The following is a 12,831-nucleotide window of genomic DNA, read 5'->3' as shown; positions in this document are numbered from 1 at the left end:
TTAGCTTTAGCAAGTGTAGCAAACGGCTAGACATCAAATCTTGAGCAAAATGTCGTGTAATTTCAGCACGTGCTTATTTTGTTCAATGAATATGAAATTATTGACAATAGTTAACTCCATTGACCGTATTAAGCATGTTTGTTTAACACGACAGGGGAGGTTTAAAGCCTGTAATGACGTCTGAATAGAAAAAACCAATGAAACTAAACAAAATGGAAACATGTAATCTAACAGATGAGTAAACTAGATGTAGACATGTGAATAAAATAAAGCACAATCATAAGCTGTGGCTCGTGTTTTCTGAGTGTTGCTGTTTTTAAACACTAAATATTTGTTTTATTCGTTGACTTGTTGATTAATATGTCATTAAGTATCACACATCTTGCGTGAGGAGCAACTGGTTAAGTGTAACAGATTGTAGCATCGTGAATCTCTCCATGTAGTGTTGAAACTAAAAGCTAGAAACAACGTTGTCCTTATGTAGAAACAGCTAAAGTCTATTTTAAAACCTAAGAACTGTGAGAACGCAATCATTTTATCCATCAAACAAGATTAGAAACAACTAGAACATACAGTTTATTAGTTATTGAGAGTCAGAGGGTTTATTTTTCACTTCAGCTTCCTGTGCGGCTCGTTTATAAGTGACTGTGTGTTAATAAGTAAACAAACTTCATGGAGACGAAACATGAACGTTTTTACTTCATTTGTCCTCTCAAGTAGTGTCAAGTCTTTCTGTTAGTGAGGTATTACATCAGCAGATAAGAAGCCTAATGGACACACAGTCATCGACTTACTATTTGAATGCTTGGATAAAAACCAACAAAACAATTGTTTTAAAAAAATCTAACAATGTATTATAATTATATTATAATTACGATTTTTAATTTATCACATTATGTTTCTTTTTTTAAAATGATTTATAAGTTTTATAAGATTTATAAGCTTTTTTTAAACATAAATCTATATATTTGCCTGTGCAAAAAGCATTTCACAACGTGCCTGTCAAAAGAAAAGTTTCTTTCAAAATAAAAGACAAGTTCAACCCAACATGAGAAACATTAAGTATTTATGTATTTGTGAGCAGCTGTCCGAGACCCACCCAGTAGAGGTCCACGACCCACTTTTGAGTCTCAACCCACCAGTTGAGAATTGCTGGTTTAGATAAACAAAAACTTTGGCAAAAATTACAAACTTAAGTCAGACAAAAATACAAAGATTCTTTCTACCTTTGTTTGAATTTTGTTTTTGTTTTTTTTACTCGCAGAGTTAAAGTTTCCAGAAATAATTCATATTAATTAAGCTTTCACTTATTTAATCGATTTTTTATTTGCCAATTCAAGTTTCATTTTTTTTTTGGGGGATTTTTTGGGCTCTAGTGGCCTTTATATGACAGTTGCTTGACAGGAAAGGGATCAGAGAGAGCAGGGAATGACACGCAGCAAAGGGTCCCAGGCCGGGAATCGAACCTGGACCGCCTCCGTACATGGGGCGGGCGATCAACCCACTGAGCTACACACCACCCCTCAAGTTTTATTTAACGTAGGGTGATGTGATCCAGCCCCCTCTTTGTTTACATGTGTTTACCCTTTGAGTAGATTATATGTGTGCCACAGTGTGAATGTTCAATTTTTTATTCGCACTATGCTGAGATGCTAAAGGAAGAGTTCATTATTTTATTTTTAATTGTAATGTTATTCATTCATTCATTCATTTTCAGACCCACTTATTCCTGTTCAGGGTCGCGGGGGTCTGCCGGTGCCAATCTCCTGCTCTCATTGAGCGCTGGGCGGGGGTACACCCTGGACAGGGCGCCAATCCATTGCAGGGCATTGTAATGTTATATGTTATAGAATATGTAGTTATCTGATTTCTTAATCAGAAAATTGAAGCAACTGTGAAGTTGCTGTTGCACTTTTTCTTAAACGTGGGTTAAAGCTTGAAATTGTTGAATGACAGAGACTCGTTTACTTTTTATTTTGGGATTGGGATTTAAAATCGTCCAGCCCTACTTTCACTATTCAATAAATAGAAATATTTATATTAATCTAATATAATATATATCTATTAGCGATAGACCGATACATCTGCCGGCCGATATTATCGGCATCGGCCGATGTGGGCTGCTGCATTCGCTGATCTGCATTATTTAGAGAAAGCAGAAATATTTTTTACTTGTTCTTGTTCTACGTCACCTGTTTTTATTATTTGTTAAATGTTTTTTATTTGTTGTCGTTCTACCTGGCCTTTGTTAATTTCAATAAATCTTCATTTTTTAAAAAAAAAAATTAAGACTCGAACCATTTGTTGTCATGATTGTGTAATTTTTTTTAGATGTAAATTGAGGAAGCAAAAGTTGTATCGGCTCAAGAAAATCAACAGTCCGTATCGGTCATCGATTTAAAAAAAACAAACAAACCCATATCGGTCCCTCCCTAATATACATATATAATATACTGTATATCTACTGTGTATATACAAATATAAATATTTATATTTATACACATTATCAGATATTCTTCTTTTCCTCACCCTGATTCAGAATAAAGAGTGTAGGTCTACAGCTTGGTCCTTGAGGGCTGCAGTCCTGCAGGTTTTAGTTGCTTCCCTGCTCCAAAGCTCTTGAATCGGATCAATCAGTTTCTTTATGCAGAAAACCTAGAAATAACTCTTCACCAATCAGGTTCGTTGAAGCAGGAAGACGTCAAAAACATGCAGAACTACAAGCCTCCAGGACAAAACACCGAGTCTATTTAAAAGTCTCATTCCAATGTCTTCGTGACAATAAGGAACTCCCTCATTTTCTATTGTTGAGCTTCTGTTCTTTCAGGGCTGAACTGGTCCCACTGCATACCAACTGCATTCCTGCTACAGAGAAGCTTTCTAGGCCCAGCCTGTTGTCAGCTGTAACATGCAGCTATACATAAAGTACTGAGAATTAAACGATTTTCTTTCTTCAGTTTAACTAAAAAGCTCCTTTATTAAAATTCAATATCTCTTTACCAGAGTTTGCATGTTCTCCAGCTTCTTCTTTTTCTCCCACATGGTTCATCTGAGCTTTAAGTATAATAAAGGGCCACATTTGCCCCCCAGACCTTGAGTTTGACACATGCACACTAATGTTACATAAAATAAAAGTCATCACATGTTTCTGTCTTATTTTGGTGTTTTGTGGCTTCGTGGCTTTGACCTTGAGTTCACTGTGTGACCTCTGATTAATCTGGGCTCCATCACACCCATCACTCACCTGCACAGGTGACCCCCCACTGCAGGATGTAGTGGCAGCACAGGTCACACCAGGAGTTATCTCCTCCAGACTCAAAGCTGTGTCCCTCCCCAGACTCCTGTCTCACCCGGGGGTCTCTCTCTCCGGGGGAGAAGATAGTCCTCACGTCGGGGGCTCTGAAGCCCTTCTTTCGGCTCCGGGGCGGCCCTCCAGCGACCTCTGCCTCCGCTTTACTCCGGGGCCTCTGCGGTGTGGCCCCCGGTGTCCCTCTATCGGCCCACACCGCCTCCAGGCTCTCTACTCCGGCCGGCTGAGGGGACGCGTTCCGCCGCGGTGCTCTCACCACCGCTGCGCCCTTACCCGCCTTGGAGATCCGCATTCTTGCGCCTGGCGGCGGCCACGGTTCCCTGGGCGTCCCGTTGACGAGCACCGGGACTGGACCGCCGTAGTCATGTCTATGAGGTCCACCGTCCGTTACCGGGGAGCGCGGGGACGCATACTTCCTACCCGCGAGAGCAGCGGCGTTAAACATTTGCGCACGCGGGGCACCACAGGTGAGATGCGCGTGGGCAGCTCCGCAGGTTTCATCAGGTCACGAGCCAGGAGGAAGAGGCGCGCGCCTGTGTCCATTCACCAAAACAAAAACTTTTTATTTACGTGACGTCAGTTAACATAGTTACACCGGAACTGGTTTATTGTGCAGGTGAGCGTTGTTCATGGAAACAATGAAGGTGTCAAAGATACGACTCAAACCATGAGCTGTTAACTTAATGAATTACATTTTTATATTTATAAATGTAAATATTTAATAACGGTGCCAGGTTTTTTTTTTTTAATTCATTTATTAGATGATAATAATAATAATAATAATAATAATAAAGTTTGTCCAATCCAAAACCTGCTGTTCAGATTTCCCAAATTATTTGAAATGTCTTTTGGGTGTTCACTGATTTATTTTGGTTTTATTTATTTTTTTCTGTTGAGTTCTTTATTGTCTTTTTGTGTATTGTGTTTTAATCAGTTTTTGTATAATGGGTTAAATTAATTATTTCTTACGAAACAAAAAGTTCACATGAAGGGGAAAAAAAAACCTATGTACTGTACTCAGTGTGTTGGATAAATCTGCTTTAATTTTGTGATGTTACTGCTGTGAACAAACAGGATGTGTTAGTTCACATGTTCTACATAAATCCATAATGTCTATATAATAATTGCTTTTTTGTCTGCACCTATTTTTGTGACAGCTGTAAATGTTTTATTCCTGCACAAAATAAAAGAACACATGTATTATATTGCCGAGTTGTGATCATCACTAGCCCTCCGTGAGAAAGGATAAGCTAAATTTTACCCGAGTTAATATATATATATATATATATTATATATAAATAAAAGAGCACAAGAAGAAAAGGGGAGAGGAAGTTAAGGGGGGCATTAAAAGGATATATAATGTGATTTTACTAAGTGGAGTGTAATCTGACATAAAATAATTATTTCTTGTTATTTTCAAAAATGCTGTTAAGGCTTAATTCAGCTATCAACCATACAGTTAATTTGTTGCGTTATAGTTGCAACAAGAGAGTAGAATAAGATCAATAAAGCCTGACATATCTTATATTACATTGTTATGCAAATAAATAAACATCAAACTATCAATGTTAAGCTTTGATTCAGTCACATTCTTTAAAAAAAAAAAAAAAAATCAAAGAAGATATAAATTTTTAATGCATTTTGGTAAACCGAATAATTGACAGAAAAACAGGAGTGAGACACTGCTAATTTAACAATGATCAGTTTATTCCCATTAAATTAATAAAACTGTGATTCTAAATAGTAAAATTTCTTATAAAAAGACACATGAGCAAAATGTTTCAGAAATACGTCCATGCATTATTTTAGGTATAACTTTTATAAAGTGCTTAAGTATTTCAAACGTTTAAAAACAAACATGTTTAACAACTATAAGAAAGCAGAATTCAATTTCTTTGTTTCTATAAATGCAACAAAAAGTTTTATTTTTATTTTTTTAGAGTAAAGAAACACTCACACACACACACACGCATGAACACACATACACACAAACAGTCACACACTGATACTGCAGTACAAGCTGATTAAGTTGCATGTAAACAGTGTCATGGCAAAGTACAGAAACCACCTTGAGTTGAATTTAACCAATCGGAACCATTGATCTGAAGTTTGTTTAAAGTAGCTTTCAGCATTATTAGCCCCGCCCCTTTTTTTTCTTTCATTGGACTTCATCTTCATCTTCTTCAAACGCCTCCTCCTGTAAATGAAAGCAGACACTTTAGATCACGCTGCAAGCTTCACACAGAGAGTTTCTGTGTGACGTTACGTACGTATCCACCCTGCCGTTGAACCCAGTCAGAGAAGTAATCCTGCAGGTATCTGGCACCGTGGTCAAACATACGAGTCATGGGCAGCGTGTTCACAGTCGACAGACGACTGGTGACCTGAGAGGAGATGAAAGAGCATTAATCACAGCTTTTCCTTTGTTTACCGACTCCTAGAGACGGTCCTGGAGTCGTCCTCACCTCACAGGACACAGCGATCTGGGTTTTGGGCGACGCCTGCGGTCCTGGTGCGTCGGGGTCGGCACTCCTCAGACCCATCCTCCTCAGCAAGGCGTCCATCAGCGTCTTAAAGAAGCTGTAGTTCCAGAAGAGCTCAGAGGCAATGTTGGCGTTTTTCAGCGTCTGAAGAAGAACAAATATTCGTCACAATTAGGGATGGGTATTGAATTCTGTACTTTTTTAAGTTACAAACTGAATTCCTTCGCTACTACCTGGTACCAATTTTGGACTACATCTAAAATCTCCTATATATATTATATTAATTCAATTGTAGAACGCTTTAGATATTATGTTGAAGGTTAACATGTATGTAACCAATTGGCTAATAATAAATGGGTCAGTTATTCTCGTACCTACTGTTGCTGACTATTGTTCTCTGTTTGAATGACATCACTGGATGAAGCCTTTTATAACATTCCACACTAAAAATTAAGTAATAAAAGTATGTATGATTTGGCCTGATATCGTCTGGGATCGATATCGGCCAATACTCAAGGCTGCAATATTGGTATCGGGACATCCCTAAAAATCATTTTTAAGTATGGCTCCACTTTTTAAAATGCACTGTAGACCGAGCACCTGCCGAACCCACGCCCCACGCAGAAACATGACCGGTGTAAATGTGAGCTGCACTCTGGAACACCGTGATCATGTACCGACTACAAGAGCTGCTAATGGAAGCTCCTCAGCATAACTCGGGTATTTTGATCGAAAAGGGGTCAGAGGGAGACACTGGCTACGCTGCTCTGCTTCGGCCGAGCTATAAATAAGTTCATTTTTGTCGTTCGCACATAGGTTTTCACAAATGTAAGTGAAATGCTCGCAATATAGAGCTCTGTCTCATAGAGCCGCTTCTTAATTTGTGCCTTATAGGTAGGTATGTTGCTACAATACAAACAGTTGGACGTTGATTTGTTAAAGTTGTTTGTTATTATCATTATTATTAATATGAGACATAAGTATGGTAAATTGGAACATTTTGAGATTTTACCATTTACCATTTATTACCACACAAAAGTAACAAAAATTGGTAGCACCGAGTACCAATACCGATTCACAGGGACAGAGTATCGGTTCTAATGTTAAAGGTACCCAACCCTAGGAACATTTGTAGGGTCTCCGATTTTCCGTAATCGTGGAAAACAGTTTGTTCCTAGTATTCCACGTGACATCAGAGTGAAGTAAAACTTTTCTGACGATGTCAACAAACAATGGAGATCAAAACATGATCTATGACGCCTACACTACGTTTTTATCTGTAAAGATGGAGACTCCTATTAATTCATTAGAATCTAATAGGAGGCTTTCTCTCTACATCTCTATTCAAAAACCAAAATTATGGAATTGATCAGCTGGTTTCTTTTCTTGAGAGATGGACCCAAAGGCTCAAGGAAAATTGTGCTTAGCCTGACCGAAAAAAAAAAAAATCGTTATCTCATTTGATTCCCCAAGCCAAGATACGGGGCTCTGCCTTAATGGCTTGCGACCCACAGTACTTCCGCTCATGTACTCCCATGTTATATGCGATGGTCTTTTCATGTTTCTTGGACGGGATGCAACTGGAACCGAATTTCTCTCAGCATGAATAAAGTATTCTCAATCTAAATCTCTGATGAAAAGTTTTCATGTCCAGCAGCTTTAAGTCAAGTGTTAAAAGTTCCTTTCATACCTCCTCATCGATCTGATCTCCAGCTTCCCTCAGCAGCAGCGCCAGCATCACCTCCACCTCCCTAGAATCTGCCACGTTACAGGAAAAAATTAATGAATAAATATATCATTAGTGGTTAAAACCTGAGGAGGAACAATATCGTAGTTTGATAAATTAATGTTTCAGATTTCAGAGCCAAAATCAGGATTAACACTGATAATATCATAACGCTGCTTTATGAAGGTAAATCAATAAACTACGGCAGACTCAAAATAAGCTCACAGAGCAGATTCATCATTTTGTGCTAAAAAATTACTGCTCGAGTTTAATAGTTTATGCTTGGCCTTTCGTCAGGCATCAGTAAACAAATAAACCAGTGTTGGTCAAACAGCTTTAAAAAACACATTCACTAGCTCTGGACGATTGTTGGTCAGACGTGTTAAACTCCAGTCCTGGAGGTTTGTTGTTCTGCATGTTTTAAATAGCTCACAAATTTAAATTTATGGAAATTTCTCTTTTTTTTTAACATTTCACATTATCTGTTAGGAGATGAAATAAAACGCCCATTCATTGTAATAAACAAAAGTTTAACTATTGTAAAAGTCAGATTCTCAGCTCCTCAGGAAGCTTCACAATAACAAGGTGGAAACTAAAATATTTTTGTTTTGTTTATATAACACAGGGATGGGCAACTTTTATTACACAAAAATGTGTTGTCTGATCCAAGGGCCACAATATCAACATTCATATCAGCATTTAGAATAATGATCAATATGAGCATTAATACAGTAAAGAACAAAGCGTTTAGTTGGTTTTTGTTGTCATGTTGTAGATGTGTCTCATTTTGTGATTTACACAAGTAATTTAGTGTGTTTTTGTGTTTGATTTGACTGTTTTTAAGTCATTTGCATGTGTTTTTGTGTTTGAGGTGTGTTTCATTAGTCATTTTGTGTGTTTTTATGAGTTATTAGTAATTTTGTGTGTTTTCGTGTTTGATTTTAGTGCTGTTTCATGAGTCATTTTGTGTTTGTTTGAGAGTCAAGTGTCATTTTGTGTTTTATATGCAATATTTTGTGCATTTCTGTGTTTTATTTGTGTGTTAAGACTCATTTCGTGTGTTTTTATATCTTATTTGGTTGTGAAGCGAGGCATTTTGTGTTTTTGGAGCCAGTTATATGCAGTTTTGTTTTGTATATATTACATTTGTTTTGTCTATATTTGTAGTCGTCTTTTTGTGTTTTTGGAGTAAATCTTTGTATTTTTTTATTGTCCTTTGGTGAAATTATTAGTAATTTACTTAGATTAGTGGTTTTGGAGTAATTTTGTGTATTTATTTTAATTTGTCATTTTACTTCAGTATAAATTAACAACTAATAGATGAACTTAACAGCATCATCTGCCTATCAAAGAGCTTTTATTTTTATTTAAACTCACTTTCAGGAGCGTCAGTCTCGATGTCTGGCTGAATAAACGGAACGTCGACAACGATCTCCGTCAGTTTGTCCACCACCTCCTCCAGCTTAGAGTCAGAGTTCACTTTGACTGAAGAAACGACTACAGAGAGCAGGAAGTAGATAGAGCAGCATTAAAAAAGGACACTGAGTAGGACTGATCAGATCACAAACATCATCAATGAGCTTAAAACCATTACTTCCTCACAGATGTGTCTCTCAAAGCTTTTATAAATTATGAGTCCATAAGTCCAGTGGTTCCCAAACTTTTTTTTAGATTGTTAGGTTTCTTTTTTTTTTTTTAATTAATTTTATTTGAACAACAGTTATTTGGCAGAAGTGAAAGTATACAATAATGTTTCTTTAAGATTGTCTTTTAATTTGAAAAAGAATAATAATTTAAAAAAAAATGTTTTATCAATTATTAGACATTTTAAGAGACCCCATCTAAAGTCAAGGTGACCCGATATGGGGTCCCCACCCCAAGGTTGAAAAACACTACCATAACAGGTTGACTATTTAACCACGATTAACTGTTTATTATCGATAGATGTATTACATAAAATAACCACTTTGCATCTGAGGAGATTAAATAAGCACAGGGTTTTTCAACCTTGGGATTTGAAAACCCAAGTTTTCAAAAATGTCTAGTAATAATTGTTTAACAAATTACTCATAATTATAATTTGTAATTAACAATTAATTTTTTAAAATTATTTTATTTATTTTAATTATTGTATTTGAATACTTGAATTTTAATTTATTTTATTAATTAATTTATCTATAGATAAATACAAATTTTAAATAAATATTAAATATATAAATACTTTGCACTGGACAAATTGGATAAATTATATTGATAATTATTTTACCACACACAATCTCAAACAATTGTATTTCTATACGTTCACTTTCACAAATATAAATCTAGTTAAAATGAAAATGCAGTATAAATATATCTGAGGCGCTAGCGCATGCTGTCACTTTGTGCACTAATACTGGCTACTACTCATACTGTATTTGTAACACAGTATAACAAACATGATGAAAAAAATTATTTCAGGGAAAATAAGTCTCATTTTACTGTTTTTTTGTTTGTTGTTTAATTATTATTATTACTCACATCTACTGGTTATATTGTGTTAAGATGTTGTACCTATCGGTTGTGCCGCTGCAGGACTGAACATTCTGTTTTCGTCATCCTCACTAAAATGCGCTGAATGAAATACCGCTGCTTCCTCAGCTTGAGGTGAGACACATTTAAAAAAACTAGACAGACGTTTCCACCCCTTCTTCTTCTTCTTCTTCTTCTTCTTCTTCTTCACTGTCGTGGTAGTGGTGGTCGTCTCCTCAGCTTTGTTTGTAGTCTGTGACGTGATAGCGTTCCCGTTCTCATGGTTGTCCTCAGTCGGGCCCTGCTCTTTGGGAGGACGCCTCCTCTGGGCATACACCATCATGAGTCTGTACTCCACAGAGCTCTCCATGCTCTCTGTGTCCGAGGGAGGTCCAGGACTGACGCTTTGACTGGAGAACAGGTCATGGATTTCAACGTGCTCGTTCGCCATGCTGGGTTAAAGGTCAGAGGATAGAACAATTATCCTATGTTTGAATTAACCTGGATAATCATCATCCTAGCTAAAATCCTTCATCACATTTTAAAATAAAGAACAAAAAACAATAGGACAACAATATAGAAAGGCAGTGGCAATCCGTACGATTGCTGTATCAATATACCGACATTCTATCCGTACGCAGCGCACCTATTTGGCCAGTTTAGGTCACGTGACTTAGACTAAACCTAACCCTAAAAATTGTTGCTATATTGGGTTATAACCTAACCCTAAGACGCCACGTACTTGTACTTCGGTAACCGTACCAACAGCACCGGGGGTTGTCTGTACGGCAACCATACAAATAGACACTTTCATATAAAAAAGACATTAAAAAATGTATGATTGCTGTATCTATCTATTAGGGTGTGCCAAAATATCGATATGATGATATTTGGCAAGGTTTTGTCTAGTGGTACGTTATCGAGTCACTGGCGCCAAATATAAATATTTATATGTTCATTTTTTCCCGTATTACACAAGTATAGGGCCCTATAAAATCCATGTTAACGAAATCGCGGACAAAATCAAATGGACAGAATCGGCATGAAATGCGTCACCGTGAGGCAAGGAACATTTCAAGGAAGCGTTTCTGGGGAGCACGCTCCGGTGTGCGTCAGATTTACAGAAGATCCGTGGGAAAGGTTGTGTGTTGTTGTGGACGAGACCATTGATACCAGGGTAATGCACCACTGACTGTAATGTTTATTTTTCATATGCAGTGACATTTTCCAGTTTTCATAAAACAAGTTAATTCTGCTTGTTCAGCAGCACTGACATATGCCCATGCTTACAGAGATGTTGATAACACTAGCACTGAAATTAGTATTTTTTTTTTTAAGATTCTCTCATTTTGTTTTCATTTTATGCGTTTCGTCATCATTTATTTATTTTTTCTCTTCTATAAATATTTCTATTATGAGCTTGTTCAAAGTGATACAATTTACAGTAATACTCACACTTACAAAGCAATTCAGTATCACTTGTTTTATACAAATATAGAAAAGAAATGTAAAAAGAAAAAGCAATAACAAAATTTAAAAACTAACTAAAAAAAAACAAAAAACACAGTCTTATTTTTTCTTTTAATTTCCTTTTATGACGTGTATTATGTTCAACATGTTCCTGAAAAATAATTATCATTTTTGACAATGTTTCTTATTTTATCTACCAGTCAAAATGGCCAGCTTTTTATTATTATTATTATTATTTATTTATTTTAACTGTATATTAAATGTTATCATGTGTTTTGTCGCCCTCTGGTGGTTGATAAAAGTGATTCAGGTTTACACCTGTATCCACTGGAAATGCTCATTTATTTCCGCAATTACCTCAACATGGAGGAAAAGAGCCGACTATGCTGTTTCAAACCGGACACACTGTACAACACTTAGTCACACATTTCTAACAAACTTGTATTAAGTGTTAAAAATGAAAATGGTGTTAATTTAAAAGAAAACAGGTTGTTTACAAATGACGCGGGCGTAGCTTCAGTCAATGAAACACCGCGTAGGATGACAAATGTATACTTTTACACTCCAGATTAAACAAAACAAAAAAAACACACACATTTAAAGAAACTTCTCTGATCATGTAGACGATATAGAAGTTTAAAAATAAAAAGAAAACAAACAACAACTCACCGGAAAAGCTTCAAAAGTCAAGGACAATCGTCATGTGAACGTCGTGTTGGTGATTTGATTCCTTCCTCACAATGATTCAGTTTTAAAGTCTCTGTTTGTTACGTCATCACGTCTGACGTCCGACGTACAAAATGAAACTTTGTCTCGTTTGCTTCCACTTTTAAATTATGAGTCACCTTTAAACCTGACTACGGTTTTAATCCCAACACACTAAACCACTATCTAAGAAAAGTCGTCGTAGCGGTGGGGTAACGCGTTTGTCGGTTTCCGCTTTAACTAGTGACTTACTTCCGGTTGCTCCCTCGTTACACGTACCAACATTACATGTTTTAAACATGCTCCGTTGTGTATACAGGATACAATATATCGTTTAAATAACGTTTTTTTTTTAGAAATAAATACAAAGTTTTGGGGAAAACATATATTCAGAAGATAGTCAAGCAGTGTTAAATACCTTTTACTGAACGTACTTCCGGAAATTCACCACAACTTAAAAAGTTCTCGAGGAGAAAAATAACACGAGACAGTACAACTTTCCACATTTAAATTATCACACAATGTTTTGTGGTAAAATGAATCTGCTAGAATAAAACTAGTGTATAAACGATTGAAGATTGTTAAATGTTTAAACTATTTTAAAACAAATGATCTTATGCCATATTCAC

General features: G+C 36.4%; 2 protein-coding genes across 3 annotated transcripts in view; both read right to left on the bottom strand.

Annotated features, from left to right (window-relative positions):
- Positions 1–3,840, bottom strand: part of rassf3 (Ras association domain family member 3) — a 74,308-nt gene extending 70,468 nt beyond the window's left edge. Inside the window, exon 1 of the mRNA XM_028449929.1 lies at positions 3,245–3,840. Within this exon, the coding sequence (XP_028305730.1) occupies positions 3,245–3,755 (511 nt within the window). The 5' untranslated portion in view covers positions 3,756–3,840. The remainder of the gene's footprint in view (positions 1–3,244) is intronic.
- Positions 3,841–5,466: 1,626 nt separating this feature from the next.
- On the bottom strand, positions 5,467–12,431 carry LOC114465410 (apoptosis facilitator Bcl-2-like protein 14). 2 transcript variants are annotated; one of them, XM_028450403.1, is made up of 7 exons: positions 12,167–12,431; positions 10,070–10,479; positions 8,897–9,016; positions 7,484–7,551; positions 5,776–5,937; positions 5,581–5,694; positions 5,467–5,507 (listed from the first exon to the last, which is right to left on the bottom strand). In XM_028450403.1, exons 2-7 carry the CDS (start codon positions 10,476–10,478, stop codon positions 5,469–5,471), a joined length of 912 nt encoding a protein of 303 aa, XP_028306204.1. In that variant the 5' UTR covers position 10,479; positions 12,167–12,431; the 3' UTR covers positions 5,467–5,468. The 2 variants fall into 2 exon arrangements, with proteins under 2 accessions (XP_028306204.1, XP_028306206.1); XM_028450405.1 differs by having other exon boundaries at positions 10,193–10,479.
- Positions 12,432–12,831: the final 400 nt, after the last annotated feature.

Source organism: Gouania willdenowi, chromosome 6 (genome assembly GCF_900634775.1).
Source record: "Gouania willdenowi chromosome 6, fGouWil2.1, whole genome shotgun sequence".
Classification (NCBI taxonomy): Eukaryota; Metazoa; Chordata; class Actinopteri; order Blenniiformes; family Gobiesocidae; genus Gouania; species Gouania willdenowi.
Note: the sequence above shows the minus strand (reverse complement) of the source record. Positions and strands in the feature narration are given on the sequence as shown.